Source organism: Anguilla anguilla, chromosome 8 (assembly GCF_013347855.1).
Source record: "Anguilla anguilla isolate fAngAng1 chromosome 8, fAngAng1.pri, whole genome shotgun sequence".
NCBI classification, from domain to species: domain Eukaryota; kingdom Metazoa; phylum Chordata; class Actinopteri; order Anguilliformes; family Anguillidae; genus Anguilla; species Anguilla anguilla.
Genome location: NC_049208.1, coordinates 38,342,159 through 38,359,415, shown reverse-complemented (window position 1 = coordinate 38,359,415; position 17,257 = coordinate 38,342,159). Strand labels below are relative to the sequence as shown.

Genomic DNA, 17,257 nt, shown 5'->3' with positions numbered 1-17,257 from the left:
AGTGAAGTATTAAACCAGGGCCTCTCTATTTGCTAAATGCAATTTATCAGTACAGTGATGGATCTCATGGTCTGGATCCTGACTGCCCCGGTCCCAAGTCCCAGCTGTGATTAGCAGCCTTTTAGCTTCCCCCAGTGAGAAAGGGTTGTAGTTGGAGGCTACTCCTACATTTATTGAGCATGACCAACCCACTCCCCCCACATCCTTACACAAAAACACCAGTTCCCCACATCAGCCTATGTTTGATTCTCGCAATTCTCACATCTGACAAGGATGGACAGTTTAAATTAGAAATGCAGTCCAGCAGCTTGGGCATTGCACCTGGTTTTTCCACTAAACTTGATTTAAAGGTGATTGACAAAGTTGGGGTATTTGGCTGCACACAGAGTATCATAACCTGTAGTAAATGTGAAGAATTTGGAGTTTGGATGTTGTTTCAAAAGAACTAGAGTGATGTCACCACACAAATGGCCTGTTCTGTGCCAATCAGTAGGCTTAAATGACCCTACACAGGAGGGAGCAAAATTATGGTTTCCAGCAGTTGGGAAGGCTGACACCCGAAGAATTTCTGATATTGATCCCATGTTTTAAGTCAGTGTTTCATAACAAAATTATTATGGGTTCTGGTTATAGTGAGGGGCAATGATCCATGTGAAAATATTCTACATTGTGTACTTGCCATAATCCATTATGTGGAAAAACATGAAACTTGGGTCAGAATATGCTCCCACTGTGATGAGCCAGTGCTGTATGGGAACTGACATATAAGCCTGTTTGCCAACATACTGGTACAGAACCGGTTATTTCTTCGTTGTCTATTGGAGAAGAAGCAAGTCAGTAGTTATTTCAGGTGCAAACCAGTTCCTTACAAACAATAAATTGAAAACAACAACAGTCCCCATCCCTCCAGCATTTGAGTTTCACATTGATGAATACATTAAAGCATCCTACAGTGATGTACATTCAGGGAATGACTAATTTTTTGCCATCCATCAGTGAGTAGAAAAGGGCCACAGAACAGTACCTTAATGAGATGTGCCCTTAACAGTTTTCACAGATGATTAAAGGCTTCAGAGTAGCACCTTTAAGGTTGACATGTTGGGTTTGAACTGGGGTCAAACGGTCACCTGCAGGAGAATTCATGGCTAAAGCAGATGTGCGTTTTACTGCTGCACACACAGCCGTGATGTAGTGCGCCGGAGTGGAGCCGGCGGCGCTTCCTCCGGCCTGCTAGGAGTGCTGACAGCCACGTTTCCTGTCTCCAGCTGCTCTGGAGGGCCTGTGCTCTGCCTCGGTGATTTACCACTACCCAGGAGGCACCGGGGGCAAGTCCGGCAGCCGCAAACCCAGCATCTCCCAAGCGGCGGACGTGGGGAAGAGGCACCGCCCAGGTAAAACCCCCCCCCCCCCCCCCCCCCTCCAAATCGTTGCCGGAGTCGCGACTCTGCTTCCCACGGCGGAATGATAGTGTCTCAATGGCCAGGGTACTGTACCGGCTTTGGAATCTGGATTCGTCAGTTGTACGTTCACTCTTGAGTTTGACAGAGCAAGCTCAAGAACGAAACGCTCTGGAGACATGGTACACGGAGGAGAACATTTCAGGTTTTAAACTTTAAACTTGATTAGGCACGACTTGTTTTGCAAACGCCAATAAAATGACTGTTACCGGCAGACATAAAACAAAGTTTTCAGACGGCAAGTATTTATACAATTGGCTGGAGTAAGCTAAAGATGAGGGCTGCATTCAATTAGCGGAGTGCTGCAGAACATTTCAAAGCGGCTGGTGGAGGAGGAGACCGGAACCTCACCTCCGGCGTGCTCTCCGTGAAAGGTTTTATGACTCCGCCTTTTGAATGCTCCCCTGACATTACTATTCACTTCAAAACGTATGAAATATTAATGCGTACTCATTTTTCCTGAATGGCAAACTCTGCTGTTTTGTAGTCTCTAATTTTTTTTTATTTTTACCTACTGTACAAAACCTAGATCTTTCTTTGTGAAAGAAGTTTCAGCATTTGAAAGCCATGATAGTGTGTCCTGCTAAAGCTCTAGCCCCAGTTGCAGCGATGTATCCTGTGGCCTGTAACTGAATCCTGACCACACCTGTAGGTTTGGGGGGAAAGGGGGCAACATGTCACCCCCAATATTTTTATATGAAGCTTGCGAGACTTGATACTTGACTACACGACCGTAGGTGGTCCAGTACTGTTCTCCCCCCAAAGTTGAAATTAATCTCATGCCGACGATCTTGACTGTGCCAGTGCAGTCTGTGGCTAGGAGTCCAGTGAGCTGGCGGCCAACTGGTCGTGGCGTCACATCAACGCACTGCAAACGCACGTCCTGGTTGTAAATACTCAATGTGCGTTCTTATGTTCCTGTGGAGCTAATAATCCTGACACCCCCAGGAGGCGATCCAAGACGGTTGTGAAAGACTGTGTGGAGTAATGCACAGATGGAAGAACACTGCTTCATCCTGTTGTTGCCTGCTATAGCGCCCCTCGTTGCGACGCTTGACGCTCCAGTTCACACTTGCGTTGCGTTAAGAATTTCAGATGACACATTTTAGAACGCAACTACGCACGACGTCAACTTTGCGTAGCTGGAAGCATCAGCCCGTATACGTATGGTATGTTTCCGGCCTAAGTCTTTAGCGCTGTCATCAACCATGAAGGAAGTCGCAGTGGTGGGGATTACTAATACGTTCAGAAAAGCCTCAGAAAAGTCGGTTGAACTACTGGGTAGAAAATGACATGAGGGAAAGAAACGACATGAGAAAGTGAAAAATGTCTCCCAAGAACATTGTGAATGGCGGTAATGAGAATCGCGGTTGCTGTTTGCGGGATGCCCCGGCAGACGAGCTGCTGTTAGCTTAGCTTCCTGGCTTAGCTGCTTCTGCTTCTATGTGCATGGGTTGTCTCTTCAGCCACTTTCCCTTAAGCCACAAACAGTAGCAAGTCAGCAAACCCATATCCACATTTTTCAAGGAGGGAAATGCAGATGAACATTTCATTTTTGCTCATGAAAAACCCCATTCTTTTTCCTTTTTACTGAATTTAATAACTGTCATGAATTATTTTACTTGAATATTTTTATGCATTTTCTTTTTAATGATGACTTGTAGATTTTAGTAGTGGTTTTATCAAAAAATAAAACCCTGGGTAAGTGTTTGATTGGTTGGAATCCTGATTTGTGTTTGGCAGTGCAATCAGTGTTTTATTTGCCCAGCTGAACACAAATTGTTTCCATGCTTATAGATTTTATTCATTTTTACTATGCAATACATTCAAGCTCCTGTGTGTCATGTCTTTACGTGTGTGCTTATGTAAGTTTATGAAATTATAATTCCAAGTTCTTTCTTCTTCTAAGTATTTTTCAGAGAAGAGCCATACATCAGTGGGTTCAAGTGGCTTTCATTTTGATTTCGCCAAATACATGTTGCTGTTAAAAGGCCCCTGTAACAATGAATGGCTCGAATAAAAGTATGTGAGCCAGATAAGCCTGAGACAAAGCTTGAGCACGGTCGTAACAGATGTTGAAGAAATGGATTCCCAGGAAGGCAAGCCTCTAGCTGCCCCCTGGGAGGAAGACAAGGCCCTGTATTACCCAGAGACCCTTTCTGTGGTTTTAAATGTTATAAAAAGAACAAGCTTTGTGTGTGTGTGTGTGTGTACGTGTGTGTGTGTGCGTGTGTGTGTGTTGAGTCTTCCTGCATGTCTAACAGGATCCTGCATGCTGTTTTTGAGGTCCAGCGGCATTGTTTGCGTTTGTCAGGCGTGAAAGAATATTTCCATGCTTCTTGACACAAACTTTGTCTAATTACAAAAACAGCAATTATCCAATTCGGCAAATAAGCTCTTCCAGAATCAGGCGACTCTTAGGGACCGACTGAAAGATTAGTTCATGATGAGACATTTAGTGTACTGCAGAGAACAGTAAGAACAGCACAGTGCGCTGATTTTAACATGCAGCTGTTGAACTAGAAAATAAGTGGCACTTATATAAGGGCCAAAAATCAGCGAATGTTCAGAATTCAGCAAGTCCATTTGATGCCTAAAGGGCAACAAAGTTTGTGTGAACCCGGAGCATAGAAATGGTGGGAACTAATGCCTAAATTAACTGCGCTTTGTGTCATGGAGTGAAACTGCATTCTTTCTCTCTGTCTGTAGGGGCACAGGAAGTTCTCATTGATCCAGGTACTGTATCCATTGGCTCGTAGCTGTAGACATGCCTGTGTTTGTCCATGGCATTGTGTGCTTGTGCTTGTGCTTCGATCCTGCCTCGTGGCTTCTGGTTCAAGTGACCACCTTCCCTACTAGACTGATTACCTGGGCGCTTTTGGTAGCAGCGTGACTCTACAGCAGGGCTGCCCAATCAGGTTCCTGGGCAGATCAGCCGTCCTCGTAGGTTTTCACTCCAACCCTAAGGAGGCACATCTCATTCAACAGCTGGAGATCTCATTGAGCTGCTAATTAGTAGAATCAGGTATGCCATATTAGGGTTGAAATGAAAACCTACAGGACTGCTCTACAGCATCTTTTCTGAATATGAAACGGAGCCCATATTTATAAAGCATCAAGTAGGAGTGCTGATCTAGGGTCAGTTTTCTCTTTTCATCCCAAAATTAGCATGGTTAGGATAAGGACGAGAGAATCCTGAATCTGACCTCCTACTCTGAGGGGCTTTATAAATTGGGACTTTGGGGTTTCTTTCTGTTCTTGTGGAGATGTCCCCTGATAAATGCCCCTCTCTTACCTGGTTCTCTTTGTGATCCCCTTTGAATCCTCGCTGCCATTGAAGTCATCATCTTTAATTGAACTTCTATTTTATCTGCTCCAAATGACATTTTTTAAGTAGTTCTGCTGTGTGTAGTTTCTGTAATGACCAGAAGATGGCATTATTATGACTGAAATATGGTAGAACCTTGCTGCAGCATTGCAGTGATTTATTTGCAAGTGCGCAAGAACCTTTTTGATGGGAAGCACAGGTATACACAAGTTCTCAGTTAATTCAAATGCCAGTTATAAAAACTTTATGGCATACATCTATTGGATGAGTATGTTATATAATTGAGGACCTTTCCATTGTTTTTCCGTAAAATCAGATTTTTGTGTATTGTATTGTATTTTCACCACCCTTTCTAGAAGATATTTCTGCATTTTGTGTATATGGTACATGCTATGTTCCATGTACTCTCACATGTAACGGAATCCCTATCCCATTGGAACTATGCTGGTTTGGAGTCGAGTTTTGGGAATGCCGCTAGCTGCTGTTTATGAAAAAGTTAGCTTCGGGTTCCAAACTTCCCGCGCAGTGCCTGCCTACAGAGGCGGAGCTTATGTTCAAACCCGCCCCCACAGATGACCAGACAGTCAGGTGTTGGTACCGTGCTGAGGGGCACAATATCAGCAGACTATCTGGGAGCTGTTGCTACTGAACCTGCTGCTTTTTCGATTGGAATCCCTGCTTCCTCATACTCTGCTGCCCTGCAGTGCTCGGGAGCTCTGGGCAGGGGGAGTGGCTAGTCACAAGTGTAAAGCCTTCGTCTTCCCTTTCGTTACTAAGTCACGCCCCTTTCCCGCCACCAGGAACCGCCCCCCCCCGGCTCTGAAAGCCAATCATTGGAGTGCTCATTGAACACGGGCAGCCATTTCAGGCAGGTCATGACCGTACAGGCTCCATTGCAACAAAGGCACCTACATTTCAAGAAATTACTCTTGTTATGAATTGCGTTATTCCCTGTATCTGCGAGCCTCAAGCGCGTGTTCTGCCATGAGCAAGATCAGCCGCTGCATACCCCAGCTCCAAAAGCTGCTTTCACAGGATGTCTTCTGACCGCAGAACGGACTGGAGTGTTTTTTTGCTTTTCTACGTGGCTTCTTTACAACAAATGCGAAACTTTTCTAACTGTATCCGCACCCCGGGACACACAGAGTAAATAACTTTTGCAGATAATCACCAATACTTCTAAGCACACAGATAACAACGGGTGATAATGTCTGGATAAAAATGTTATTTTTTTTACGGCCAATAGTTTTTCTTCACAACTGTCCCCTGCTGATTGGTTGAGAAGTGTTCCCGCCAGTACAGCTGCATGGCAGACTGCCTGGATTCTGCCGTGCTGCTTCGAACATCGCCCCCCCTCAGTTTTAGGATCACTGACCTAGTCCTTTGCCTTAATAATAACAAAGATTTTAATATGCAGTGCATTGAAAAAATATTTGTGAAGTATTGCATATTTGTCACACTGAATGGTTTCAGATCTTTAGGCAAAATGTCATATTAGACAAAGCTAACCTGAATCCACGCGAAAAAACATTCAAAAAATTATTTCATTTCTTAAATGGAGAAAGTTATCAAACACCCATATCACCCATCTGCATTGTAGTAGCGATACAGTGTAGTAACTGAGTGGACTCTTGAAAACAGAAGTGGTGTCTGTATTTTTTGCTGAAAGTTGAATAGTGAACAACACAGAGTTTAATGCTCTGGTTTACAAAGATGTCGGCAAACAACAGAGATCTTCTTCAGCCCCCCTGTCTGTGCGACCTTTTATAATGATGCTGGTATGGAAATGTAAAAAACTTATCACAGCAGACTGTATCTTCTAAAAAGATTCAGAACGTGACCTACTGGTGTACGTATGGTGTAAAATCTGACTTTTTTCAGTGTTGTATTTACATTGACATAAAATGTGAAAGCACTGCTTTGCTGTCCTTGGTGCGCTGAAACACAGCGCCTCTGAACGCCGAATCACAGCTTCCCTAACTCGCTGTCCTTGCATGGAAATCGGTGTCTTTCTGCATTTTTCTAGTGACGTATAAAGTGTACATTACTGTGTGACATCTTGGTGTGTGATTGTTTTTTTTTTTGGTTGCGCAATCATATTGCGACTGCCCAGCTTTGGACAGTCTGGTCCCCATTTGTGCGTGCCCAGCCATTTGCATGGAACCTCCAGCGAAGCATGTCGGAAACGGCCAGGGATTACACGTTTACCCGATATCCACCCTGTCCTTGCTCCCCTCCCCTTCTCGCTGAACTGTCTGAAGAGCGTGTTTGGGTCAGGGGTGCGGACCGAGTGCTTTGTCGTTAACGTCCGCTTTGGTCTTTGCGAGTGCAGGCGCCCTCACCGCCAACGGGATCAGCGCTGACACCAGCAGCGAGATCGGCCGTGCCAAGAACTGCCTGAGCCCGGAGGACATCATAGAGAAGTACAAGGAGGCCATCTCCTACTATGGAAAGGTACTGTGTGTGTGTGTGTGTGAGCGCGCACTTTCAAATGAGTGTGTTTCTACTCACCAGTGACATTGGTATTTTTAGAATAAAGTTTTATTTCATTGTAGGGGTGAAGCCATTATACCCCATTATTAAGGTTGTGAATTTTGCTTGCCTGATTTTTCTTCTGTCTGTTCTCTGGTTCTACCACCAGGCGTCAGTGCGCTCAACATAATGGAAGTAATTAAATTAGGCAATCTCGCCAAGTGCATGAGTAATTGGCGTGAAATTGAAATGGAAGCCAATTAAGATTAACCTTAAAACTGCAGATAGGACGACTGCCTGGAATGCTGAAAATTTGGGGCACAGACAAAGATTATAAAATAATAATACTTTCAGGGAGCATGTAGAACAATCTGTCATGGCTGCAGGGCCGGAGGGCTGCTGTGCAGTGAATTTCTCTGGTTTACAGCCGTGGCCAATTATGAATGGCCCTGCGGGTCTCTCAGCTACAGCCATAGCACCCCAGCTTGGTAAGGCTACGATTCTGGAGCGTGGTGCACAGTGCTGTGCTAAGGCATTTTCCCCTATCGGCATACTATTTTTTCAATTCTTATAAACAGTGGCAAAATGATATGCAGCTGTCAATCATCCTGCCCCATATGAGCCCTCACTGAAGCCAAATGGAATTATAAATGGAAACCTCTGACACCTTTGACACCTTGACTTGGATTTTCTTCCATAAATATAGCAGACTGTGGAGCACTGATTAATTCTGGCAGTGGCAAGCTCCACTTGTGTTAGAAACCGTGTATCCAGCGGGGCCAGGGATCCTAGTACTGCAGAAGCTGATGCAACACTGCGGCCCGTGTTGTCAAAGCCTCTCGAGTAGCAGTGCTGATCTGAGATCAGCTTTGCCTTTTAAATTCTGATTGATGACCGAAGATCCTGGATCAGAACTCCTGATCTGAGATACTCTGTGAATATGAGCCTGAGTTTTTTTGTGCTTGTGCAACCAGCTATTGAAGTTCTCCTTTGCTGATACATAATAAGGGGTTTTTGTAGAAATGTGTAAGAGGGCGCTTGGTGTGCGTGTTGGGGGTGGGGGGGTTGACGGGAGGGTCTGGGTGTCCTCCCCCAGAAAATTGTAACATTATGGAAGTTCAGTTCATGCATTTCTATGACTTTTGAAATGTCAAATAACCACCCAAATGCATAATTAGTTGTGTAATAATTTCATCTTATTGTTAATTGACAAAGATAATTTGTTGTTGTTTAAAAATATAGTACTTTCTCAGAAGTGCACACAATACCTCAATAATAGGAATGCCATTGCTTTTTTTGTCAGTAAAATTATTTGTACAAACTTGAAATGTTATCTAATTGCATAGCTGTATTACCGGTAATTGCATAGAATTAACTTGGCTGCCGCCATTTGATTTTTTTGCAGAAAGTCAGATTTTGTTGTCTCCTGTAGTTTGAGGTCACCGACTCTACACATGCGCTGTTTACTTGATGAATACCTCAGAGGTGGCGTGCGATGCTTCGGTCTCTGACAGGGCTGATTCATTCTATTCGTTCAGCTTTCTTACTTAAAAACGAGGTTATCCTCTTCTGAGAAACGATCGTATTTTCACTTGTTTTGTGCTCGTTATGGTTCGTTCATTGTCAAAAGCAGTTAGCAGTTGTTAGCTAGCTCGTTCTGGTTTCTCACTTAATACACCGCGATTTCTCAATCAGTTTGAGAACAATGGGTTGATTTGAAGACACGGAGCCTGGTGATGGATTTTACGCTTGAATGAACGGTGAATTATTATATTACTGGTCATATTAAATCGAAGATTTCGACAAGTGGGCGCTCGGACATATAACAAGACGACGCACCACCCTTGTTACCTCGTTTAGGAAAACGCCGGATAATGAAATATTTGTTGCTCCACACAAAAAGTTAGCAAAATTAATTGGAGTAAATAGCCTACAGCATTGCTGCGGTGGAGTATTTCTGATGCACGCACAGATGTTTCTAATTGGCTGAAATACTTATGTGTTATACCATTTATATTTCTACTGCGTAAAATTAGCTCTGTTGTGAGATCTATTTCCAGCTGTTGAACAACAGCTGACCTCACAACGTGCATATGCCGTCTGTCACACAGTCGACTTGGCTGCCAAATTTACCTTGCTCTGAAACTCTCTCCAGGTCCTGTATGCTTTTGGAGATCAACTGCTGAGGTGTCTTCACAGTAACAGGAGTGGTCACAGAACTCATTTATCCATACAAGGTCAAGATGCTTGGTTAATATTTGCTTGGCTTTAAAGGACTGACCGAGCCCTTTGCTGAAACAAATCTTTTTCAGGTAGTTCTCTTTTTTTCCCAGCGACTTGGTCCAGGCACCTCTAGGTAAACTCCAAAAAACCTATATAATTGGCTCACTGTTCAAGTACAGCCCAAGCTCAAACCAATAGGCCACAATTCTAATGTCTTAATAAGGGGGAGAGGTATCTGTATCTTCTCAGTCCAATTTACAGATAATATTGCTTCCAGTTTGAAGTGAGGCTGTAATTATTGCTAGTTTTTCCCCCCATTTCCTCTGTGCTGCTTTTCATTATTTTCTGTTTGGGATGAAGCTGCAAAGATCTATCCAAGAGTGAGCTCCATAATGCTTGGGACAAAAATATATGCTTTCTTGATTTGGCTCTGTACTCAAGTGCACATTCTCAGCTTTTATTTAAGGGTATTTTTATACACTTTGACTTCACCATGTAAAAATTACAGCACTTTTTATACATAGCACCCTCATTTCTGGGCACCATAATGTTTTGGAAATATTAATGATATGTAAATGAAAGTAGCCCTGTTCAGTACTTTGTCGCATATTCTTTGCATACAATGACTGCTTGAAGTCCGTCCCCCATTTACATCACCAGCTTCTGAGTATCTTCTCTGGTGATGCTCTGTCAGGCTTGTTCCGCAGCCATCTTCAGTTCCTGCTTGTTTCGGGGGCTAGTTGCCTTAAGTTTTCTTTTCAGCATATGAAACACATGTTCACATGGATTCATATCTAGAGAATGACTTAACCAGTCAATAATTTTCCCGATTTTAGCTTTGAAAAACTAATTTGTTGCTTTAGCAGTATGTATGGGATCATTGTCTTGCTGTAGGATGAAGCACCATCCAATGAGTTTGGAGGAATTTTCTGGAACTTGAGCAAATAAGATGCTTCTGTACACTTCAGAATTAATTCTGCTGCTGCTGTCAGCAGTTGCATCATCAGGAGGACAAGTGAGCAAATGTCTCTGGAAGCCATACATACCAAAAAAATTGGCGGGGGGGTGCTTTGAATCTTGGGCAGTTCCTTCGAGCCTCCACACTTTGCTCTTGCTATCACACTGATTCAAGTGAATCTTTGGTCTCATCTGTCCACAGGATCTTTTTCCAGAACTGTGCAGGTACTTCTAAGCCAACTCTAACCTGTCCGGCCTGTTTTTGCGGCTAACTAATGGTTTGCATCTTATAGCCTCTGTAGTTCTGTTCATGAAGTCCACTGTGGATAGTAGTCGCTAACACATCCACACCTGCCACCTGAAGTGTGTTTCTAATCTGTCCAACAGGTGTTTGAGAGTTTTTTTTAATGGTGAGAATTCTTCATAAATTCTTAGAAGTTGTCCTTGGACTACCAGGTCCTTTGCAATTACTGAGCTCACCAGTGCTCTTGTCTTAATGATGTTCCAAACAATTGATTTTGGTGAGCCTAAAGTTTGGCCTATGTCTATGATTGTTTTTTTCTTCTTCTTATATTTCAGCCTCATAATGGCTTCTTTGACTTTAATTAGCACAACTCTGATCCTCATGTTGGCAAACACCAATAACAGACCTCAAAGGAAATTAGCCTAGATTAAAGATGAGATACTGAAAGCTATCTTAAACCTGCACTTAGGAAGCAATTTAACACACCTGACTAATCCGAAACACTTGCGAAGCCTATTGTCCCAAACATCATGGCGCTGTGAATGAAACTATGTATAAAATGTGCTGTAATTTCTAATTGTTGTGCTGTAATTTCTAATCTGATTTCTGTAATGGTGAAACCAAAATCTATACAGATACCCTTTATGAACAGCTGGAAATCTTGCAATTTTACCACGTGAATTGTTTGAATAGAAATCTACAATTGTGGGTTACAGAGCAAAATCAAGTTTAAAAATTACATTCGGCCTTTGTGACACTGCCGATCACAAAATGGGTGAATTGTGAATTTCCTTTTTCCATTACTGCAATATAGACCTGTTGCTGAATGTGTAGCCTGAATTATACGTTTTTTTAAGTGGTGAAGCTCACTTAATAAAGGTCAGTAATAAATAGGTAATAATCCTCAATGTCCTTAAACCATTTTTAATTTGGTTAAATTAAACCTCATTTATTTGGTTCGTGGTCCTTGCTGCAGAATGTTATGACAGTGCACCACCAGGGATTTCAATTGACATTTCAGTCAAGAGTGGTTCTTAACCTCTATGCCCTACTGCATCTCCACTTCAAGTGCTATTTACAAAAGGAACACCTTATTCCCACCCACTAATAAACTGTGATTAGTCATAGCTAGTCATTATTAAATAATCAAGGTAGTGTTCTTGGTCTGCATATGGAAAAAGCGTCGACTCCTATGCCATTTAAATTGGCGTCTTTAAATCATTGTGACCTTTAGCACCAGTAAGCGTCCTGTCCCTTCCGTTACACAGTACATGACAAGGGAGCAACGAATTAGTGAGCGCGAACTGTCGACGGTACACAGAGGGACAAACGGAAGAGCTCGCCGACAGATCCGCGCTTCCAGCGCTGGCCACCGAGGGGCAGCATTTCCTTTCAGTACGAAGCCGTACTGCAATCAGTGAACTGCAAGGAAGCGCTCACGGTAGCATTGTCACTGAGTGCACCGCAGAAAAAAAAAAAATATATATATATATATAAATAAACATAGGTTATAAACAAGTGTGCAAATGCTGAGCTTCAAGGAATCTTTTTGAAGCCTTGTTAATTACACATCTTGGTCTCTGCCGTGCTCGAAATCCAAAATCGTTATTGCCGTTAATGAGATTCCTTTGAGCTTTTGTCTCGTGGCTTTTTAATGTAAAAACCTGTTTGCGTTGCTCGATCCAAATACCGTTGGATTCGGAACTGTGCATAATCAAGACATCCACGAATATCACGCAAGCGCTCATGCAAGCGCAACCGAAATCAGACAGACAGCGGGGTGATAAGGAGGGGAAGAGGGAGGTAGTGCGGAAACACAATAAGCGCAAGTCTTTGCAGCTAATTGCCTGCTTTACATGCCCATCTCCTCCAGCCTTTTTCACCTCTAACCAGTTCACGCCAATTACACCCTTGATACGAGGGCAATTTGATTGTAATCAGATTTAATTAGGGAGATACCGGTACCTGCTACGGTCTCGGGGCCCGGCGCCACCGTTCCGTCGACCGCGCGGATTCCGTTTGGCTCATGCGGCCGCGGCGCGTCGAACAGCCCGCCACTCACGCACCGCATAAAGCCGCATGTATAATACGCCGGCGTTTTGATTGCTTCAGCTGGGCGCGGATGTCGGATAAGCGCGTCAGCGTGTCTCGTTCCTCGCTGACATAATTTCCCACGTCCTTTAAACCGTCGCCTCAGGTCGACAGGCTGAAAGGCTGAGTCTGAGCTCTGCGAATAACTTCCCCCGCTGCAAACTCTGTCCTCCCGTGTCTGCCTGGGCAGTATCGCACGGCCTGGCCTTTTGAACCTTGAATTAAAACTGCCCTTAGGTTGCGGACATCTAGTGAAATGGCTGCATGTTCAGCCGTCTCCTTAAGGAGTAAAATTGCAGGTGTTGCTAATTGAGCTGGGGAGGTGGTGGTAGTAGTAGAGGTTCTGTGGCCTGCGTGCGACACGGAGGGTCACTGTTCTCTTCAGTGCTCAGTAAGCCAGCTCTGTTAGTTGTTCAGTGTCATGCTGAGCTAATGCACTGTTTCTCATTGCAGTTATGCCCCCCGTGGTCTGGAAAAAAAAAATCCTGACTATGCTCATTCTGAGTGGGGCCAACAACTCGTGGGAAATCACATTATGTGTTTTTTTTGGGGGGACAAAAAATATTCTTCGCTAAGGCTCTAACATTGACTCTGTGGGGGCACCAGTGTAGTGCAGTGGTTTGGGGACTGGGCTTGCAGCTTTGAGATTGCAGGTTTGATTCCCAGGCTGGGCACTGCCAGTGTGCCCTTGAGCAACGTCTGTACCCTGATTTGCTGTGGCAAAATATCCTTACTGTTGAAAATTCTCCCCTTGTAATAACTAGGCACAGCAAGGTGTAATTGTATAAGAAATAGGATTTATTTCTGCAAAAAGAGTCCGGCACTTACACACAACACGGTGGACAAGCTCAAGCCCAAGGGGCAGTCCCTACTTCTTATAATCAAAGTGTTTTACTAATCACAGGCATAATTCTACATATGATTAGAACATTGTTAGTACATAAGCATATTGTAAAGTTTTACAAATCAGTGATTGCTTATGTCTAATTGTATAGCATGAATACTGAATAAGCACACATCAACCTCTAACCCTCAATGTTACAAAAAACAAGCTCTAAATCAGAAATAATCATTGAGTCTTTATCTGGCATATGCTTAGAGAGTCTCAATAAGAATGATGTCAGAGACGGTTCCTCCCTGGTATACAGTAGATGGCAGGGGGAAGGATACATTTATACATTTCTAGCTCACCTAGAAATGTATAAAAGAGAGAGAAAGACAACACTCACACACAGACACACATTCATGCAATATTTCTAACTTCTTTTCCTTGGGAAGTTTGGTGCCTGGAGCCAGAGGCCCTGGTGGAAGGTCTGAGAATTTAGCGCAGTACATATTTTTAGGCCTAATAAAGATGTTCTCCACCTTTTGAATGTGTATAAATGGTTGGTAAAAAGCTGTGGAAGTTGCTCATTGTAACGTACAGCCTAAATGTAAGGACTGTGCCGGTGATAACGAGGTCCGGCTCGGGTGAGAAATGTCGGTGAGCGTGGGGGGTCTGACGTTCCTGCGTGTTGCGTTTCCCAGTACAAGAACGCGGGCGTGATCGAGCTGGAGGCCTGCGTGAAGGCGGTCCGGGTGCTGGCCATCCAGAAGCGAGCCATGGAGGCCTCCGAGTTCCTGCAGAACGCCGTCTACATCAACCTGGGCCAGGTAAACCACTTTCCCCTTACAGAGCCGTGTTGGCCCACTCACGGGTACCTCCCCGTGGCTCTGTCCTGTCAGTGACACAGCACTGTACTGTAATGCTTTGTAAAACTGGACTTAACGGCACTCCTCCGTGACCTTCGCTGATTTCGGTCAAGATGCATTGTGATTATGAGGAATGAATATAGAAACCTCTCCTTTAGCGTCTCCTGATCATGTGTTTTGAGGGCCAGTTTGCTACATCAAACATTCTCTGCATTTCCCAATTAGAATGGCTTTCATAGGATGCCTGTGCCTGTCGGTAGCTTACCGTGAAGCTGACACCCCGCATGAGTGCTGGTCATATGAGTCATGCAATGCTCTCATTTTCTGGATCACGAATATCGGTAGGAATCTTCTGGATAGCCGGCAGCACAGGGAGCCAAAAAGCTTTCTTGACCCGTCCAGCCAAACTGGGCTTCAGTCCTCTCTGCCGCTGTTCGAGAATAGCTTCAAATAAGCGGCACGTAAAAGTTGCCCTGCCGTGAGCGTTTGGATGGGGAGAATTTTGCCGCCGGTCGTCTGAAGAGGAAAGGTCCGTATCGGTGGCGGACAAAGTCTGCGATGCATCGAAGGAAGCCTGTAAAGGCTCTGTGGGTTCTGCTCGCCCTGTGTATGAGTTTTCTTGCTCGTTTTATTCTGTGGTGAGCGATATATTTCTCTCAAGAAAACTGTGCAATACTTGGCCTGGGAGGCAGGGGAGGAAGGGTGGGGAGGACCTGTCTCTGGTCTCAGAAAAAAGGGGGAGCCAGACTGCGAGGCAGAGCTCTTCTATTCTGGGCGACTGTGTGTGGGAGTGTTCCTCGGAGGGAGAGAGGCTGGCTCCAGTCACCCGTCTGAAACCCCCCCCCCCCAAAAACCTGATCTGCAAGTGCAGAGATCACGCTTCCATCTGACCATCTTATCCTCCAACCCACACTGAGAGAGATGGGAAAATTTGACCTCTGATTTGATGCTCAGTGTTCTTGTTTTCCTGTTAGCGTTGTTGCGTTGTTATTACTTGAGTCAGTTGTCATTGCACGAAATGGCTCACCAGGCTACGTAGCAGAGGCAGAACATTGGGGTATTCATATCCAGGCTTGGGCCAGTGGTAGACACTTGCACTGTAGGTAGGTATGCACTAATGGCAAGGTGGGCTTATGCTCTTATTCGGGGTGTATTTCCCAGGATGCATTTAGGACCTGGGCATCTTTGTAGGTCCAGTAGGGGTTCCATGGCCAAACTTGATATGCAATGACCATATATAGATTTGGGAAAATGTTTCAAAATATAAAACTTTTTAATTTATTTTAATATAGCCTTTTTTTTAGGTTATGATTAGGGCCACCTGGATGCTTTTGAGCCTGGGTGGGGCTCCATGGAACAGAAATGGTTGAAAACCCCTGATTTAGAATGTTATCTTTATAGCTGGATAGAAGCAGCTTGGGGTAGCCTAAGCATTTTGCTTAAAAGACTGTCGTCTTGCCGGGATTCAAGCCCACTGCCTTCCGGTCAGCCAGATTTCTTGCCGCTCCACACTGCCACCTCTTGCGCCCTGCCAGTGACGTACTTTAATCTCCGCCCTGGCGTCTGGCACGGTAAGACGCGCTTTTCGGTGAAAGCGAGCATCCGTCGCTCAGTCGCGACAGCGCCGCGCCCACGTGCCGCGGGGGCGCGCGGCGGCAGACACGCCTAACGCCAGCGAAACCCGCGGCCCTCTTGACCGGAGACGGTCGGGGTCTCCGCGCTGACCCTTCAGTCTGCTGGTTCTGGGACGAACGCTGAGGTGTCCTCCCCCTGTCGTTTGCACGATGGGACATTCTGTGGTGGGTGTGGCTTTGGGGGTGGGTGGGGGGTCAGACTCAAGCTTGTAAGAACCTGCTGTGCCTTAAGTTCTCTGTCCCTCCTGGAGTAATTAGGGAGAAAGCCAGCTGGAAAACTAGAGGATTGTGGGTAAGGGGAGTAGGCACAATTAGTGCAATTGTGTTTTGGATGTGTTCTGTTTTTTTAAATGTATTTATTATTTATTGAAGTTTTTTTAAATAGCCCTGGCAGGTATCAGCAGGTCCAATCCATTTTTCATTTTCTGAGATCCTAGTGTAGGTGTAATTAAACCTGAATATGCTAATCTCTGCACTTACCTGATCTCGCTTTTAGAAGGTAGGTTTATGAATGCTTTTAAAAAAATGCTTAGGGGGGCTGCTGGATGTTCATCCTGTTAAGGTGCTTTTCTGCGCTTAGAGGTTTTTTAATTTAGTATCACAGTTGCTAATTGCTTTGAGTAAATGTAGAATTCTGCCCCGAGTAAAAAAAAAAAAATTAAAAAAAAAACAACTTGAAAAATAATTAAATACTCCCATATTTCATGCATGGAAATATTAAAATCCTGTCATTTTCAAGCTGGCGGGGAGAGAAACAAAGGCCCATCTGTGGAACTCTCGGGCGAATTCATGTGAATAAAGCGGCAATATTTTGGGTGCGAATCATATTTGAGTCGAGCAACAGTGTAGCGTTTAATTAATGCTAAATTGCTCTTATAAGGGAACGCGTAATTAAAGCCCCATTAGCATAAACGCTGACATCTGAGGAATGGCTTGTCGGTCTTGGCAGCCCGCGGCGTGCGATGCCGTGCGCTGCGAGCGTGGCGTGAGCTCAGGGTGCGTGTGGCGCGTGTCAGAAACGGGCGATGACCGCCATCGCTCTGCCCAGCCGCGGAGAGCTCGCCCGCCCCTCCCTTTCTGGAAGCGGCGACGCGCTGCGCGGCGATGGAAAGATCCCTGCGTCCTCCCGCCTCTCCTATGATCAATAACATTTTTCAGT

At 44.7% G+C, this 17,257-nt stretch overlaps 1 protein-coding gene across 2 annotated transcripts in view; it reads left to right on the top strand.

The window, feature by feature from the left end:
- The window catches only part of trappc9 (trafficking protein particle complex 9), a 308,154-nt gene that overhangs the window by 7,062 nt on the left and 283,835 nt on the right, over nt 1–17,257 (top strand). The window contains exons 4-7 of one of the 2 annotated variants that reach the window (XM_035429795.1): nt 1,266–1,391; nt 4,167–4,193; nt 7,118–7,239; nt 14,300–14,425. In XM_035429795.1, the coding sequence (XP_035285686.1) occupies nt 1,266–1,391; nt 4,167–4,193; nt 7,118–7,239; nt 14,300–14,425 (401 nt within the window). The remainder of the gene's footprint in view (nt 1–1,265; nt 1,392–4,166; nt 4,194–7,117; nt 7,240–14,299; nt 14,426–17,257) is intronic. The other variant, XM_035429796.1, reaches the window with a different exon arrangement.